At 37.0% G+C, this 19,363-nt stretch overlaps 2 protein-coding genes across 3 annotated transcripts; one reads left to right on the top strand and one right to left on the bottom strand.

Moving 5' to 3' along the window:
* Positions 1-6,900: 6,900 nt before the first annotated feature.
* stx5a (syntaxin 5A) lies at positions 6,901-14,653 on the top strand. Of its 2 annotated transcripts, none has more exons than XM_082178148.1 (11): positions 6,901-7,027; positions 8,216-8,471; positions 9,192-9,259; positions 9,388-9,443; positions 10,238-10,308; positions 10,535-10,651; positions 10,863-10,919; positions 11,161-11,242; positions 11,782-11,888; positions 12,032-12,153; positions 12,688-14,653. In XM_082178148.1, exons 2-11 carry the CDS (start codon positions 8,403-8,405, stop codon positions 12,845-12,847), a joined length of 909 nt encoding a protein of 302 aa, XP_082034274.1. In that variant the 5' UTR covers positions 6,901-7,027; positions 8,216-8,402; the 3' UTR covers positions 12,848-14,653. The 2 variants fall into 2 exon arrangements, with proteins under 2 accessions (XP_082034274.1, XP_082034275.1); XM_082178149.1 differs by lacking the exon at positions 6,901-7,027 and adding an exon at positions 7,046-7,207.
* LOC309504874 (protein RD3) lies at positions 13,931-18,713 on the bottom strand. Its single transcript, XM_082178150.1, has 2 exons — positions 16,513-18,713; positions 13,931-15,763 (listed from the first exon to the last, which is right to left on the bottom strand). Exons 1-2 carry the CDS (start codon positions 16,812-16,814, stop codon positions 15,400-15,402), a joined length of 666 nt encoding a protein of 221 aa, XP_082034276.1. The 5' UTR covers positions 16,815-18,713; the 3' UTR covers positions 13,931-15,399.
* Between the last annotated feature and the right edge of the window lie 650 nt (positions 18,714-19,363).

Genomic DNA, 19,363 nt, shown 5'->3' with positions numbered 1-19,363 from the left:
CAGAAAAATAATATAGGCTAGTGAAATATTATTAAAATTTAAAATAATGGTTTTCTATTTTACTATACTTTATATTTCTGTGACGCAAAGCTGAATTTAGTGTCACGTGATCCTTCAGAAAACTTTATAATATTCTGATTTATTATCAAATGTTAGAAATGGTGCTTAATATTTATTTTATAACCTGTGATACTTTTTTTCAGGATTTTTGATTATTAAAAAGTTGTTTTAAAAAAGTCTTCACTATCACTTTTTATATAGCCTATTTAACACATCCTTTCTGAATATTCCTATTTTTTTCTGTATTTTTGATCAAATAAATGCAGGCTTGTAGAGCATAATAAGAAACTTCTTTCAAAAACATTAAAAATAGTAATGGGTCCAGACTTTTACCGGTACATATTAATCAAACTTTATCTAAGGTAATCTCTTTTTTGTTTAATGAAGATGTTGTTGTTGTTGTTATTTTGCTGTTTTATTCAATTTATTCACAGTTCCAGAATCCCACTAAGTGCTTTTATATTGCATTGCTACCTTAAATATGGTACACAAATCCAGATACACAAATCAAGTGGATATGAGATATGAGATCCTTTATTTGAAACATTTAAAAATGTTGTATAGTGTGTTGGCTTTTTAACTTAGACGTCTTGTCTTTTAATTTTGTAGCTTTTTTACTAGTCAGCTCCCGACGCGATGTTATTCATTGTACGCGCAAATTCAAAGCGTCGCGTCTGGGCACGTTAATGACGCTCGCGCTCTTTTAAACTCGTAATAAAGCGGTGAATGATTTTTCCAGAAATGACGCTGATCTACAGTACAAGTTTATATTTAGAATACATTGCAATCACTCCAAAATAGATGACGACAACTCACACACTTGCATTATGAGCTGTGCTTCTTTGTGTGCTTATTAGGCTTTTGCCTCGCAGCACCTGATGAATGCGTTCGTTACACATACTTTCAGAAGCCGGCACCCGCTTTGTAACGGACACATTAATTGGTTTAACTGCAGTAATGTAACAGTCTATGGTTAAGATAAACATCTTCACATTGTACATTTTATTATAATTTTATTTATTTTTTTTGTCCCTCTGTCTGGGCCCCATCCCGCCAATCGGGCCCTAGGCACGTGCCTAGTTTGCCTTTGCGTTAATCCGGCTCTGACCATCACTGTATGAAAATTTCAGCAGAACTTTTCAGTAGGGAATGGACAAATTTGCTTTAGTCTTTGTTATATTGCCAATTCACCCTCCCTATTTTGCATCGTCCACCCCTCCCTCTCTTTTCCTGCCGTTTAACGGTAATGAAAGACAAACATTGTGATAATTATCACCTGGGACTGGGAGTCTTAGGCAGAGGGCCGCCAGCACCGTAATGATGTGAGAAATAATATTATCTCTCTCCCTCCTCTCGCTTGACTGCTGCTGAGTCAGACTCGTGCACACACACACACACATACACACACACACACACACACACACACACACACACACACACACACACACACACACACACACACACACACACACACACACACACACACACACACAAGGAGCTAATAATGCCACCTGCCCAGCGCCTGTGGAACAGCACAGACCTGCCTTACCTCACCTGATATCTCCTGTTTGCTGATTCACTGATCCTTGTTTTCTCTAGGCTTTTAACATGAGTGATACAGCACGAAGTGATACAAAACGAAGTCTGTTTCTATTACCATTTTTGTCAATATTTTTCTAATCTATTTCATTATCATTATTATGATTAAGATGATTATTATATTGCATATTATTATTATTATAACAACAGTTTCTTTAAATTGTATGACAATTGACCAAATCCTAAAACAAGTTTCATTTTCTAACTTCTACATAGGCCTATATCTTTTAATTTGGGAATTAAATATTATGTGTAATAAATACAATAAATAAACAATTTAAATAATAAATAAATAATATTTTTCATGTAAAAAAAAAAAATTAAGCCTGTTTTATGATTGGTACTTGTATGCATATATATGTTCCATTTATTTTATTTTTTATACCTTTATTATTATTACGTATTAAATGTGACATGACTATTATTATTATTTTTACATTTTATTACAGCTAACCAAAATCCTGAAATAGGCTTTGTTTTCTTTCCTTTTTTCTATATACATTTTACAAAGGAGAGAGAGAGAGAGATTTGGATCGTCTGGACAGTTTTAATGAGACATTTTTCTCTCTTTTAAAAAAAAAAAATATATATATAGTTTGTAACGGGTTTTTATTGGCCTGTGCTTGCTGACAGTCTTGTAAAGGTCAGATTCATGCTGAGCGGCAGTGGCGCTTTTATTCACTGTCTGGTCCCCTCATCACACTCTCATATTGGATTTTGCATTAATATAGAGCCAGACATCTGATTCCTGTGACATTATCAAAACAGAACATCCTCTCCAGCGTATCACCCGCGGCGAGTGGCTGGAGTGCCGAGTTCTCGTATAAATATTTCACAGCATGTTTGATGACTGTCCTTGATGCAGTGAGGTAATGTGTGTGTGACTGCAGCAGTCTGTGTATATGGATGCTTGTCTGTTTTCAAGTGTGTGTGTGTGTGCATGGGCGTAGAATAGCCTACGCGAATCCCCCGGCCCCACAAAACGTAAACTCTTTCCCCACACCTTTTTCGGGCAAATGTGTTCACGTTGAGGTTTTCATAGACCAATGTGAATAAATCTAGATTTAAATTCAAAGAGACAAGATAGTCTATGCCTGACCTGAGGTTTCATTCTTATCCAAAATGGCCCTGTCCCAAATGGCACACTCCGGACTTGTGGACTTCCTCAGAGTCCACACTTTGGTGACGTCATGTAGTGCAGACCTATAGGGCCCTTGGCGCGAGTCCACGAGGGCGCATTGAGAGGTATTTTTGGGACAGACTCGATCGGCATGCCGGAAATAACGGTCTGGTTGTTATTGGACAGGAGAAATCACATTTTTGCGCTCCGACGTCTTATCTGCATGTCCACTACACAGCCTAATTTTACAGTTCTATATTTTGATATTGTGCATATCACCTGGGCATTAGACAATAGATAAATCATGCTTATTTAAATGATGTATACAGTTGTACATAATAATACATAATGTTCCATTTGAACTAAGATTACAATTTTAAAACATAATTTAAACATAATTTTTTCAATTTACAGGTTTCAATATTCATACTATGTTTACATATGACTCAGTAAAGCCCTGCCATTCGGCTCTATTTATTTAATGAATCATAATGCGATCGTATTATTAAACGCGCTATTATTATGTTTGAGACATCAACCACTGGTCAATGACCATAATGTTTGTATAAACTGTAGGTAACAACTGGTAAAATGTACATTTAGGTCATAAAAACAGTAATATTTTCTTCTCAGCCATGTCAACAATTATCCGTGAGTGAAATCTCCTCCCATCTGTTGTCTGATTGGCCTTTCGCAAGGATTCCTGGGTAGTTAAAGTGCGTGGAGCCTGCTTCTATGCGGGCTTCGTGGAAGACCGCTTCAAGGGTACAAAGGGGGCGCTGCTGAGCACACTTCAGAGCGGTAAAATGCTGAATGGGACGGCCTACGGACTCGTAGACTCAGCGAGCACGCGCAATTCAAGTCCACGAGACCGAAAGTCCGCATGAAGTGCGCCATTTGGGACAGGGCCAATGATTCGATGTGACGCTAAACACTCTCATGTAATGTCTTTTTTAATTCATCCTGGAAGCCAGAGGGCGCCCTCGCGCAGAAAGTTCACAAATGAGACTCATAAAGTCAGTATACTTATGACGTTCCAGGAAATCCCTTATATGGAGAAAGGCATCCAGCCATCTCTGTAGCTGAATAAAAAAACGTTTTGCCTGATGAAAAATGAAGACAATAAACCAGGGGGCCAATGTTTCGGAAAACACTGAAGCTTCCCCGGGCGCCGCCATTGATTAGCAGACCATCACCTGCTGTTAGCATTCCATTGACTCCCATTCATTTTGGTGTCACTTTGACAGCGAATAACTGAGGCGTTTAAAGACTCCATTTGTCCATTATTTATTTCTAAAGAAACACGAAAATGTATAAAAGGCTCCATTACCTTGTATCTTACGTTATGGCCCCGTAGAAGCAGTTTTTGTAAAAATAGGCTAACGATTGCGTCATAACCACGCGACTCTCTGTCGCACAGTAGAGAGATTACCATATGGACAGGAGGAGAAGCTCGCGGGCAATCGGGGGGACGTGGAGGCAAAATGACAAAATAATTAATCAGAATACTTAGCAAAAGTTGCTCCTGCTCCTAACTCATGGACACCTCCTACTCACACTCTCCGTCTCTGCAAGTTTCGGAAGGGAATGATTCAGATTTCTCTTGGCACAGCTACTAGAAGACAGACGGGTTGCTCACGTCACATCTACGTCGTCAAGCTCAGTTTGAGTCTGCGCAGTACGCTCAGCCATCAGGAAGTGAGTGCTTCTAATTGACAATATATGGTTTGTGTGTTTTTCAAGCCATCTCGGGGTATTTTCAGCACTATAAAGTAAATGAATACACTGCTAAGTGACACCCTTTATTACAGTATAGAAACTTTAAAATAGCCTACATTTACTTCTTTATTCTGTGATAATTGTTTTACATTGTAAAAAAAATCCATGATGACTTAATGCACAAGTCTTGTAGTACATAAACCAATCATTAATTGTCATAAGGAAAATATAATTTAAAAAAACCTGTCTATTAAAGGTAGGGAAAATTGTATTACACTTGACATGTCTGCCCTACTTCACTTCTGAAATTATGGCTGTGTGTGTTTGAGTGTGTGTGTGTGTGTGTGTGTGTGTGTGTGTGTGTGTGTGTGTGTGTGTGTGTGTGTGTGTGTGTGTGTGTGTGTGTGTGTGTGTGTGTGTGTGTGTGTGTGTGTGTGTGTGTGTGTGTGTTTGTGTGTGTGTGTGTGTGTGTGTGTGTGTGTGTGTGTGTGTGTGTGTGTGTGTGTGTGTGTGTGTGTGTGTGTTTGAGTGGGTTTTGTACAGGGTGTGTGTTTGAGTGGGTTTTGTAGGGTGTGTGTAGACTGTGTGTGTGTGTGAGGCTGATGCTGGCCTACCTGTCTGTCAGGGCTCACAGCCAGAACTAAATTTAGCAGCCCGCCTGCAAGATTACGAAAAAACTGTTGAGGGAGAAACAGAGAGTGACTCATCCGTCCAGAAGAAGGAATACATTTCTGTGCCACTTTCTGACTTTCTCTCCCTTCCTCCCTCTCTTCTTAAAAGGCATTCTAGAAATGATATTTTCCAGGGCCGCCCACTTCCTCTGCCAGACTCACCTATTTTTTCATCTCCAGCTAAAAACACACAGTCCCGTGTTTTTTTCCTGCTCTCACATGTGCGAGTGTGTCGCTTGCCCAAAGTGGCACTAATGATAAAACATCAGTCGTGTTTTCCTTGTGTCTCTTTGTTGAAGCAGCTGTGTTCTAGCAGGTCTGGATGCTATCTGGACAACATGAATATGTGTGCGTTGTGATGTTATCTGGCAGAGACGACAACATTGGCTGAGTGAAGCCTGTGTGTAGGCCTATGCGTCATGTGTATGTGAGAAACATTTTTTAAACCTTCATGTTTAAGTCAATAAAAGTGTTTTCTAATGTGTTTTTATGAGCATTTCTCCTCTGGGGAAATACTGATGCTATTGAACCCTGTCTCAAATGGGCTGAAAAGAGCCGTGTCTTCGATCTGAGTCCAAAAAGCTCAAAATAATGCAGATCCTGAGATAAGTTACGGGGTTTGCTGGATTCAAAGGGAGTTGGGCTGATCAGCACAAAGGAGATAAGGAGCACAAACAGCTCTTATGCTGAGAGGACATCAAACAGTTTACATGCTGCTTCATGTTGAATCACAGAGAATATGAATGTGTTTGTGTGTCAAATTTTTCCTATACTGGAGAGTAGACCAATTGTTCACATAATGATAGTAAAATCTAAAATGATTTGGAAATCAGCCAAAGATGAAAATGGATTAGGAAACATACTAAATGAAAATGAAAACAGGTGTGTGATGATTTTATGTGTAGGGTTAAGGGATAGAAAATATCAGAGGCTCAGAATATAAAACAAGAGTCCCAACAATGAACACAATTGGAGCCTAAATGTTTGTTTTGATATTTGAAAGGATCACAATCTTTTCAAAACCACCCTCTACAATTGTCATTTGGCTTGCTTATGTCCATATTTAGAGTAACTCTTATTGCAGTTTTAGTCAGTGTGCATAAGTAGTTATTTTAATATTTAAAATCATACTCGCCTCAAAATGATTAACTGGATGGTTTTATTGTTCGACAACATAGCAAGTGCCGTTTTTTATAGGCTATTCTTTTGGCGACATCTGCTGGTTAGTGGTTTAAAATGTTACTGTCAATACATTTTTTCTGGTAAAATCTAGGCCGATATAATCCACGAATATTCGACATAAAACGCACATCTTATAAAAAAAGACCTAAAAAAAATATTTAAAAAAGGACCTAGTTAAATAAAGATACAAATTTAAATAATTGGATAGGCTCGCTAAACCAAAACAAAAATGTTATTAAATTCCACTGCTCCAAAACTAGCTTAAATATAAATTATTTTAGCACGCATTAATTATTAAAATAATAAACAGAGATTACCTGTGGTTGGGAGTATTAAAAACATGAATAGATAGATGAAAAAAGAAAATGGAAAAAAAGCTAGAAAAAGTATTGAATTAAAACTATATAAAAATAAAATAAAGAATTGCAATGACTTATTACATAAAATTAGAAACTTAATAAAAATTGCATGACTCAACCTTACTGCTCAAAACACAAATTGGTCATCTTGCGTCACAAATCACGCTTTCGGAAAGCGGCACTGAGCGTGCGCGTTCGTGGACGTGGCAGTGACGTTACGCACACCGGAAGCGGTCAGGACTGGAAGTGAAACCCCGACCTCCCTAACATCGACAAGCCGGGAATATTATAAAAAACGACGAAATGGCACAATAACCGTGAGTAAACGTTTCTAAACGACGGCAGGAATATGTTAGCTAGTGGTTTAGGTTCATTTTTAGCTATTATGGTTTAAATTAAGATAGAAATTGTCGAGTTTTTGGTCAATTAGCGCACAGAGAACTGCGTACTGCTGGACTGAAGACGGTGTCAGTCACTGTACAAACGTAAACAAACCTGTACACACCTTTAAAGATATAACTCTCCTTTAAAACATGTAAGAAATTGTTTGTAATAGATCTTCTCGGAGATTGAGTTGTAGTATTGATTTGTGCTATTCCACGTCTGCCTGTGGAGCCAGAATATTCTAGGTGGCCTATAATCCGATAACATGTGAGTTCAGTTTACCTTTCTGCCCAGCTGACTGATGGGCGGGTTATTTGTAGACATTATCTAAAGTGGGTTTCTTTATTAATATCGTAAAGAAGGGCAAGCTGAGGAGTTGGGATCAATATTAGCAGATCTCATATCTGACAAGTATTTCTGGATGTGGAAGTGAAAGACAACACTGTTTACCTACTGTAACTGTACCTGATTTTACTGGATTCTCAGTAACAACGTGAAGGCATTCTCCCCCAGAGACTGGCATTTGCTTGAAATGTTGCTTTGATCCAACTATATATCTCTTGTAACACTTTAAGATCTTGTTATCTTATTGCAGTTATTATTATTACTATATAATAATATATTTGGTTTGGATACAATATTCACGAACAAGTAAACGGAAAGTCCCTTCTGTGATACAAAAACTAAATGAAAGTAAAGGATCACAATGTATTTTTATTTTTTTTGCGCCTTTTGGCTTGGTAATGTTTTTACACAGACAGCTTTAATCAATGTATATGAGAAGTTATTTTAATTATTTTAATTATATTCAGCTCAAAATGATTAATTCCATGGATTCTACATATCAAATTGCAGGGGAGCTGGCTTCATACATCCATTAAAAATCAACTTCACACCAAGTGGTTAATAAAATCATTGGTTAAAAAGGTGACATTAGTTCTATGAAAAGCTTGTGCATTATTTTGTTACCATTTGGTTTATTTATTTTTATCAAACCAAACGCAATATTACTCATACTCTCAAGTGTCCAAAGAGCATTGTTTCTCTAGAACACTGTAGTTTCTTCTCAGCAACAACAACCAAAGTTCAGGTGATTGATTGAATCGTTCTGTGATCCTCAGATGATGTGCGGAGTCGCTGAAGAACAGTCAGCTCAGCCAAGCTCTTAGTAACCTCTGAAGTCTGAGTTGTTTGCTTTGGCACCATAAAGACGCCAGTGGAGTTTCACAGCAGCCGGATCACTTTAGACTCACTGTCACACGTACACATCCTGATATCGTCGAGGGAAAAAGCTTCTGCAGCATTATCATGACGTGTCGGGACCGCACACTTGAGTTCCAGTCGGCTTGTAAGTCACTGCAGGGGAGACAGTTACAGGTATGACAATATTAACTACATCTACAGCTACAGTGTGGATAATGTGGTTTTCACAGATGCTTAAAAACATGTAGCCTGTTACACATCATCTTAGAGGAAAAATTACAGTATACTTTATCTGAACATTTTAAAGGGATAGTTCACCTAAAAATTAACATTCTGCCATAATTTACTGAGCTGAACCTTTTTATTTCTGTCACGAAACCGAAATGCTTGAGCTGTTCTTAACCATACATGAAGGCCTGGTTTCACAGACACGCATACTTGGATTAAGCCGGGAGTAGGCCTTAGTTAAATTAGGACATTTCAGAAAAACATTACTGGTGTGCATCTAGAGACACATTGTCAGAGCAAGTTGCTTTGAGTTATGACAGCTCAAACATGCATTTTAGTCTGGGCTAGGCTTAAGCCTTGTCTGTGAAACTGGGCACAAACTTAAATGGTGATGTAAGCTGCAAGTTCCAAAAAGACACTATGCAAAGCAAGCTCTACAAAAGCAATATAAATCACCATCCACTTTTCTTGAAGTGGAAGCAGACGCTTGGACTTTCTGCCTAAGCTCTCCTTTTGTGCTTTTCATGAAAGTAAAAATGTGTCACTGTTGTTTGGCTGTTCTTTTAAATCATATCACACTTTTTGTTCTTGGCAAAAATGTATTTCCCACTTGATATGTTATTAATGTTTTCACATGTACCAAGAGTTCTTGTTCTGTCTTTTCAGAATGGGACTCACGCTAAACCTGCCATTAATGCCCTTAAACAGCGCAGTGACTTCACTCTCATGGCCAAGTAAGAGTTCAGATCCATGTTTCTCTGTGATCTTTGCCCAGTGTGTTTTCGCTTCAGAGTAACTCTGTCTTGTCCCGTTTCCTCGAATCTTTGCCTCCCTGAAATCTTGTTTTGTTTCTCTGTAACAGGAGAATTGGGAAAGACTTGAGCAACACATTTGCCAAGCTTGAAAAGCTTACAATTTGTAAGTAACATGGCAGTAAACTTTTCTTTTTAGACTCTTGTTGGTGTTAGAAGAATGTGTGTTTAATAGTTCTGATGCTTGTCCATGTTTATGTTAAAAATACACTGCTGTTGGAAAAGTTTGGGGTTGGTAAGATTTTTGAAATGTTTTTATGCTCAACAGCAAGGCTGCATTTATTTGATAAAAAAAAAAAAACAGTAATAGTGTGAAATATTATTTTGAAAAAAGCTGAGAACTGTTTTCTATTTTAATATTTTTTTAAATATTTTTTTTATTCCTGTGATGTCAAAGCTGATTGTCAGCATCATTATTCATAATGATCATTATCATCATTATATAGTCTTCAGTGTCACATGATCCTTCAGAAATCATTCTAATATGCTGATTTGATGCTCAAGAAACATTTTCTACTATTATCAATGTTGAAAACAGTTGTGATGCTTAATATTTTTGTTGAAATATTTTGTTTTTTCAGGATTCTTGAAATAGAAATATTTTGTACTATTGTAAATGTCTTTATTGTCACTTTTGATTCATGTAACGCATCCTTGCTGCATAAGTATTAATTTATTTATAAAGTCTTACTGACCCCAAACTTTTGAATAGTTTGTATTTTTGTTGAAAATAGTTTGTAGTTGAATAGACAGTATAAGATTACTGTCTGTAATTAAATTTTTCTTGCGATCTATGTTACATTACATTACATTGTGGGTTAAACTGATTTTGTTGTAACTGTTAGAGACTGCATCAAGTCCGGTCTCAATATGATTTTTTTTATCTCCCCTCACTCCTAGTGGCCAAAAGGAAGTCTTTGTTTGATGATAAAGCAGTGGAGATTGAGGAGCTAACGTACATCATTAAACAGGTTAGTGGCGTCTTTGTTGTCCTTCTCCCTATCCATCATATGAAAACATATTGATATGAATCTCAGTACTTGCTTATTTCACTTAGTTTGCATTGATGTTGAAGTTGCCTGTAGGATTGTTGATATCTGTGTTTATCAGAATCCTTCAGCTAACTTCCATAATGTGAAAGATCTAACCTCTTGCAGTGATCTGATATGCTGTCTCTCTCTGTCTGTCTCTCATCAGGACATCACCAGTCTGAATAAGCAGATAGCGCAGCTGCAAGACCTTGTGCGATCCCGCACTGGGCAAAATGGCCGCCACATCCAGACACATTCCAACACAATTGTTGTCTCCCTGCAGGTACAGTCTTATATCTGATATTCCTCCAGTGCACAGATATTTGAGACTTTCCAGGAAGTCTCCCATATCCCTTGCTGTAGACAGTAGGGGGTGGATGATCTTATTTGGATTGACATATAAAATGACGTAAATAGCCGCCACACCTTTCATTTTCCTGCCACAATGAAGCATGTGATGTTAACAGTCTTATCTGGGAATGTTTGTGTTGCAGTCCAAGCTGGCATCAATGTCAAATGATTTCAAGTCAGTCCTGGAAGTGAGAACAGAGGTGAGTTTTCTTTTGCTTTATGACAAGTGCTGCACTTTTATAATGTCATCAATTCTGTGTCAAGCAGTTGTTATGCTTTTTAAATATTCAATCAGCTCTTTAGTAAGAACAAATGCACAAAGTGTTTGTGTGTGTATCATGGTCCTGTGAAACCATTTGCTGTGTAGCAAAGGTTGAGTTGTATTCCAAACAAAAGCATTTGTAATGAGTGGATATAATTATATAACTGTTGTGTGTTTAGAATCTGAAGCAGCAGCGCAGCAGAAGAGAGCATTTCTCCCAGGCTCCTGTCTCAGCCTCTCCCCTGCTCACCAATAACTTCAGTACGTCACCCCTTTTTAATGTCATGCTATTACAGTTTCTTGTTAACTAATATTAGTATAAATAGTCTCGAGCTGTGCTGATACACTCAAATCATTACCAATATTTTCTACATGGTAAATTAATCATAACTATATATGAAGTAACACACGATGATACAAACAATGACCAAACATTTTGAGCAAATAAAAACGTCCTTATATTTGTGCTAATTTTGTATTAACATTACACACTTTTATTAAACTTTATTATTTGTTATATTTTATATTATACATGTTATTATGTAATGTTAATGATTTATATATAGTGTATAATATAACATTATTGCTGATATATTTTATTTTATTGTAATATATTAAAATAACAATTATTATTATCATTATTATAGATGAATGATTATTATATATATATATATATATAAAAATTGCATTTATTATTTAGAAAACAGAATTCTTCACCGTGTCCAATTCGTCGAATTATTTGTTTTTATAGACACACTTGGTGCCATTATTTAGTGTTTTTAATTTCTTGCCTCTCGCAGATAGCTCAGTTCTGATGCAGGATGAGTCCAGGAGTATGGGAGGAGAGGTGGCCATCGACATGGACTCTAGAGCAAACCCTCTTCAGCTGCAGCTCATCGACGAACAGGTATCTGTCTCTCAGAGGAAATGCCTCTCGAGTTAGGAATGGATTGTAGACTAGGCTGCTGCTATTTGATGAAAGTTTGCATGTATGACAAATGCTGAATGTCTGATTTCATGATAAAATGTCCCTTTGTTGTGTTTGCGAAGGACTCGTACATCCAGAGCCGAGCGGACACCATGCAGAACATCGAGAGCACCATCGTGGAGTTGGGCTCCATCTTTCAGCAGCTGGCACACATGGTCAAAGAGCAGGAGGAGACGATTCAGAGGTCAGACAATCACACACACAAACACATGCACACCATATGAATATGCATACTGCAAAACCACAGACTCAACAGATACATGCTGTACAAACCACACAAACACTTACCACTCTCTCGTCGTAGAAATGTGTCATAAATATATCTTTTGCTGCACAATAAAATGGCATATTAGTATTTATTTATTGGCATTTGATGATTGTTGTATCACTTAAATTTGCCTCTACAGGGGAAATATTATTATTATTATTATTATTATTTTATTTTTTCGAAAATGTTAAACATGTCCAGGTCACATTTCACCCCAAAATCAAAAAAAGAAAATAAGAAATTTTATTTTGCATAAAGAACATTAAACTTGTTTTTTAGGACAATTTGAAGACATTGTTTTTGGCAATTGTTGCTAATAACTATAGGATAATTTCTTATAGTGAAACAGTAAGAATACAGTATAAAAAGTGAAAAGATTGATTTAATTGTGATGTTTTTGTCAAACGCTGTCAAAAGCCTGAGCTGTTCATGTGTCTTGTTGACCACCAGGATCGACGCCAATGTGGAGGACACCCAGCTGAATGTGGAAATGGCCCACAGCGAGATACTGAAGTACTTCCAGTCCGTCTCCTCCAATCGCTGGCTCATGATCAAGATATTCCTCGTTCTCATCATCTTCTTCATCATCTTTGTGGTCTTCTTCGCCTGAGAAGGAACAACCTTGAGTGTAAGAAGGGGTGGAAACGGAGCCAAAGGTTTTGAAGGAAGGAGGAACAGGCGATGGACTTATGGGCGTATGTGCAAAAAACACAAACACAACTGGACTGGGCCGCAGGGGACTCTGACTTTTTTGGGGGCGGGGGGGTTCTGATGCTCATTGGTGGAATGATATTGGTCAGAGTGACTGTCTATGTTCGACTCTCTCACTCTAAAGGGAGGAGGATGATAACGCTGATGAAGGTGGAGATTTACTGAGATTTACTGTGCATTTAGACAGAGAGGAGGGTGTTCTGGTTCACTCTGTTCTCTTTAAGCTTCATCTGCATTAATATTTGAGCCTTCGTTTCTTATTAATAATCACATATTAAAAGAGAAGGCTTTTCCCCCCAAGTGGTTTGATTCTTCAAACTGGTTTAGTTTGTTTTTCTCAGGCAGTGTTATCCGTAATCATCGATAACATTTTTACAGTAACTTAACTGACCTAATTCTCTTTATAAACTGTTCCTGATCATAATAATTCCCATTAATCTCTATTGATCTGTTTTATATCAAAGTTAGGCAATTATTTGACACTTATAGGTCATTCTCACAAAGAAATATCAGGGTCATATTTTACTCCAAAAATGAAAGGAAAAACATATTTTTAATCAATAATAAAATTCATCTATAATTACATTATTATTCTCATTAATGTAACATGAAGAAAAAAATTTTCAGTATGATGAAAATGATTGTGTATATGGCATGATTTATTTATTATTAATAAATGCAAATTTAATTAAATACAACAAATACCACCATGATATACTACAAACGTACTTTAAAAATGTGCAAATGCATGTATATATTTTTTCAAACATGAGTCATGAAAATTTGGAGAAACTAGTTGCAAAAGAAAATCCTAATGGTCCTAAAAATATACTTATTTTTCTTGTTTGGGTGGTGAAATATGAGCCTGGCATTTCCGGACAGTTTTCATGAGATTCTACCTTCTAGTGTTAAGGCCTTCTGACTGCCGGCCCTGTAAATATGGGGTCTGAAATATTATATACTGTTGTTTAGAGACTTTGAGTTTTTTTTTTCTTCGTTTTTTTTTATTGAGTTTGATTCTGCCAAATACACAAGGAGGAGTTAGAGGAAGTTACCTGGTCTTATGATTTTGCTCCAGGCAGTAATAAACAACGTGCAAATGAAGACCAGTGTTTTTGTATAGTAGTGTATAGACTTTAAAAGAGGTTTAAAGGGCCCAAAGAGACTCCAGATGGTTATAATCTGCTCATTCATCACATTAGGATGTTTCGTTCCAGGTCTGTGCTGAGACCGTTTCGTGTGTTGGTTGTTCTGGATCTGAACATCTGGTAATGAAACCGATCGGTACTCTGATAAATGAGCGGTGGGTGCTTTTCCTTTATTTCTGAGGACCAACCTTGGCCTGATGAAAGTATTGGCCACGGCACAAAGAACAAGATCAGCTCCTTCATGCTGTGATGCTGTGAATAATGAAACAGGAGGAGGAGCTGCCAGAGATGATGTCTTCACTTAGAAGCAGCGTTTTCCAGGTCAAACTCTCTCATTTGCTAAAATCACAGACTTTCTCTCTCTCTTTCTCCCACACACGCCACACACTCTCAAATCAAACTCATGAACGATGTACAGTGTATTATTTAATAAGCACTTTTTATGAAGACTCCTGTTTCCAGGCTTTTTTTAGCTGATGATCTGCATCTCTTGTATGAACTGAACACTGTTGTAATGTAAGAGCAAACAGTACATATTAAAACACATCTGAGAAGTAGTGTTTCTGGCTAATGTTGCATTTGTTGCTGTGACTGTAAAGATTTTATGGAGTGAATCTCACAAAACTTGACACAAACCTGTTTGGTCACACCAAAATAAAAAAAATACATGTGTTGCATACTAAAAATTAAGCTGACATTATTTTAATAATTCAGCGCATTTCACCTTTGGTGGGTAATTTTATTTCTTATGGTGAGATTAAAAATAATTGAATACAGTATTTTTTTTTTTTTTATGCAGTACAATTAACCCTGTATTGATGGATATGCTATGAAATTTAAATATTATTTTTCCCACATTTTCCAGCACTTTTTAAAAGATAAATATATATAGAAAAAAGAAGTATGACCTGGACATGCACTTGTCAGGCTTTGTGAATTTCATTTACGCCAAATATTCACATTTATATTCACATCCAAATATTTAAAAAATTTAAGAACACATTAGAAGGTGTAAAAAAAAAGAAAAGAAAAAAAAACTAGGCTATAGGCTTCTTATATATGCCTATACTGGTGTTCTTTGGTGTAATTAACAGTTATTAACAATTAACAGTGTTTGTCTTACAATCTGATAGCACAAACTTTAGTCTTTCAAGATGTTTCGTATAATCAGATTTGTCCTCTCTTCTCTTGTTCTCTGCCACCTTCTCTTGTCTTCCTCCTCCATCACCAGCTCAGCTTGCAGGCTGCATTTCTTTTCAAATCTCTTTCCTCTGTCTTTCTCTTGATCTTGTGTTCCTCTTGTTCAGCTCTGTGTGGCCTGCTCAAGAGGGGTGATCTCTGGCATGCTGTGACTCCGTCCCTTGCGGGCGCGCAGGGTGGTAGCCACCTGTTCGGCTGCCTCCTCCTCCTCATCGGACCACGTGTTTTCCTCTTGCAGGTTGTTGCGGGAACCACCGAAGCTTCCCTTGCCGTGGTTTAGGGTGCGGAACTTGGACCGGAAAGTGACAAAGGAAAGGCTCTTGCTGCGCTGTTTTTCCCAGCGGTTCATCCGACTCTGGATTTCTGCATCTCCCTGAAGCTCATCCATGCAGTTTTGTAGGACGCCCCGAAACAGTTTGGGGACCTCGGTCACATCCGGCTCAAACTCTGACACTAGTTTCCGGAACCTTTGCAACAAAATATCAAAATCTTTTGAGAGGTATACATGACTCACCTCTATCACTACCTGGGTTATTATAGTTAAAACAATAAAAACATTTATGTTTAGTTACTTTAAATAAAAGATATGCTAGTTAATATACAGCTAGTTAAAAAAGTTAACTAATATTAATACAATAATACATTTGTTTAGCTACTTTAAATAAAATATATTTTTTAAAAACGTAAAAGTTATTTTATTTCAGCTAGTTAAAAAGAAAACACTTCTCGGTTTCATTTAACTTGATGTACTAAAATAAAGGTAACACTTTACAATAAGGTTTGATTTGTTAACATTAGTTAACTATATTAACATATCCTAACAGTGAACAATACTTCTAAAGCATTTATCAATCTTTGTCAATGGAAATTGCAACATTTACTAATATATTTTTAAAATCTAAGTTTGTATTTGTTAACATTTGTTAATGCACTGTGATTGTACTAACATAAATTGATTTTTACTAACTAATGTTAACAAAGGTTAATAATTGCTTTAAATATGTGTGTGTGTGTGTATATATATGTATATATTAGCTTATGCATTAACCTCTAACAAATGAGACCTTATTGTAATGTGCTAAAACTGAAATCAAAATGAATAACTATATAGACATTAAAAAATGAGAAACTTACTAAAATTAAAAAGGAAATTATAAAAACTAATTCAAACTGTTAATAAAGCCTATAACAGTATCCCAGTAAGACATGGCTCTACCTGACAATGACCGGCCCACACTGTTGAGGTGGGATCTGGGCACACAGCTCCTGCAGGTCCAGAACCTCTCCTGGCGTGAGCTCGTACGGGGCCCGAGGCTGAGGGTCGGCCAGCCAGCTGTAGTCTGCAGAGGAGGAGTTTCGGCGTCTGCGCACCTCTGCTGCCTTCTCCAGCCGGATCCGCTCGGTCCGTTTCACCATGGCACCCAGCTCCAGCATCAGAGTGTTGGTCACCAGCTCTTCTGAAGTGCGCTGTCCGGGAACCTTCGGCTCCAGGGAGAACACTACTGACCAGGGAAACATCTGTGAGAGCAAAAACCATTAGAGGTTTGAGTTATGAAGTTCAGGTTGTAACATTGTCTGTCACACACCCTGCCCGGACAAAAAATAATAATTTGCTATTTGGATTTAATTAGGCAAATGCTTAAGAGTCTATGATTGGGTCATTATTGCAGTGATTATGTTTCTAGCATGTTTCTAGATCTTGACCAAAAAGGTATGTACCTCTTGATGGAAATAAATGTGCGGCAATTTTTGCTCAAGATCTTATGTTGACAATGCAAGAGTCCAGCACTCTGTAAAGTCTCCTCCAGCACATCCCAAAGACATTCAATGAATTTAAGGTCTGGACTCAGAGGAGCCAATTCATGTGCGAAAATGAAAATTATTTTTGAAGATTATTATTTTATTTAAAGATATATCTGACTATTTGATCCCAAGTCCAAATTTAAGTGCAAAGTAAAGTGTTGCATTTGTAAAATAAAATTCTGGAGCTGTAATACATGTTTGGCTATTTACTTTTTTTTCTATGTTTATTGCTTCGTGTCCTACTCAACTTTAGTTCAATATGCAGACTTTTAATTCCTCTAAATAACACTAGCAACACAGCACAGCTTTTTGCACCCTGATATAGTCTTTGCAGATTTGAATAATTGTCTGGTTGACTATCCAATTAATAATAGTTTAGATATCCAAACATGTGCACAATTGTGCAAATATAATCAGTATTTGCTCTGGAGTACAGTATACATATGGGATGCAAATTATTATTATTACTTGAAATTAGGGTGAAAAATTGCACCTGCCATATACATTTAAAACCACTCAAGTTATAGTAAAATGATATTACCTTTCAGATAATGTGAGTTTTCAAATGTTGACAATATATTCCTGTTTTAATGTCAAATGTCTCCAAACTGGAGCCGAAGTGAAGCCAAAATCTCAAAATCCAGGGTTATTAGTTTTCCAGTCTGAGCACTCCAGATGAGACAGCTCTCCTTTGCGATGATTTAGACACTGTAAATGTGTGTGTATGTAATCCCATATAAATATGCGAGCTGGTATTTAGCCATCTGATTAGCGCGCTGAACACACACCTTGCATACAGTGTGACCTCCTGCTCATCCTGAGCTGCCAGCACAACATGTGTGCACTGAATGCATTCAAACCATATACACATAGATATATACATAGATATTCATATGCAATATTATAACGAATGCATATGCAAATAAAATTGTAGCATTGCATCTATTAAATATTATAAAGGAATGTCAAATGGATTAATTTGTGATACAAAATGTAACTTTTAAGATTAAAGCAAAGTAAAGCAATGAAATTTAGCAGCTCGTTTCATTGTAATGATTTGTAAAAGGCAGAGCTGTATAAAGTGTCCATTAGCTCTATTGTTAAGGTGGTAACGTCAGTTACTCAGGGGTACTTAAGGAGTTACGTAACCCGCTTTCCAAGCACACGCTGTCTTAATCATTGTGTGTCTGTGTCCAATCGGACCGAAAGATGGAGAGAGAATAGATCTGTAGGTGCCGTGAGGGTTTCCACTCTATTCAGCACTTCGGAGATTTAATCTGCATATGTGTGATCATGGATTACACTGCACTCCTACACTCTTCTCAGAAACAAGGGCCACGGCAATAAGGATAATCTGATTATATGCTGTTTATGCTGGTGGATTAGACCAGTGAAAGTGACCATTCGGGCTATAATGCATGACTGATAGTCAATGTGCTTCCCGCTTCTGTACCTAATTTCTGAAGGCTTTAATCTTTTTTATCCTTCAAGAGTTTGACACTAGTTTACAAAAGCTCTGATTTAAAGGGATAGTTCACCCAAAAATAAAAATTTGTCATTACTCACCCTCAAGTTGTTCCAAACCTGTACGAGTTTCTTTCTTCTGCTGAACACAAAATAAGATATTGTAAAGAGTGTTGTAACCGGACAGTTGACGGCACCCATTGACTTCCATAGAAGGAAGGAATAATAATGATATGGTAGTCAATGGGTGCCGCCAACTGTCCGGTTACAACACTCTTTTTACCAAATAGATATTATCAAGTATCTTATTTTTGTGTTAAACAGAAGAAAGAAACTATAAAGGTATGGAACTGGAATTTGCGTGCAGCCCATTATTTGAATCAGTTTATTTGGTTGTCGATTATAAAATGAAATCAACATTAAATAGACTACTAACGTAGACATAAATGATCCACAAGAAATCATAACACACACACACACACACACACACACACACACACACACACACACACACACACACACACACACACACACACACACACACACACATACATAACTAAACTAAAACACTCAATATTAGCTAGACACTCAAAAAGATTAAAATAGGAAAATATACACTCTTAAAAATAAAGGTTCCAAAAGGGGTTTTTCACAGCGATGCCACATATATTTTTTTCAACTATAAAGAGCCTTCTTTCTTTGCAATGGAAAAGTTCCATGGCTGTTCTTCATATAAACGTGCATATAAAGAACCTTCATTTTTAAGAGTAAATGCTGGCTACAGGTCACTATTGTGTCTA

This window comes from Leuciscus leuciscus, assembly GCF_965113295.1.
Source record: "Leuciscus leuciscus genome assembly, chromosome: 8".
Taxonomy (NCBI): domain Eukaryota; kingdom Metazoa; phylum Chordata; class Actinopteri; order Cypriniformes; family Leuciscidae; genus Leuciscus; species Leuciscus leuciscus.
This window is presented reverse-complemented; position numbering and strand designations above follow the sequence as displayed.

Coding starts and splice junctions, on each gene's coding strand:
- stx5a (XM_082178148.1), top strand. CDS start 8,403: ATGACGTGTCGGGACCGCACACTTGAGTTCCAGTCGGCTTGTAAGTCA. Junction 8,472..9,191: donor TGCAGGGGAGACAGTTACAG/GTATGACAATAT, acceptor CTGTCTTTTCAG/AATGGGACTCACGCTAAACC. Junction 10,920..11,160: donor TCCTGGAAGTGAGAACAGAG/GTGAGTTTTCTT, acceptor TTGTGTGTTTAG/AATCTGAAGCAGCAGCGCAG.
- LOC309504874 (XM_082178150.1), bottom strand. CDS start 16,814: ATGTTTCCCTGGTCAGTAGTGTTCTCCCTGGAGCCGAAGGTTCCCGGA. Junction 15,764..16,512: donor TGTGGGCCGGTCATTGTCAG/GTAGAGCCATGT, acceptor TTTGTTGCAAAG/GTTCCGGAAACTAGTGTCAG.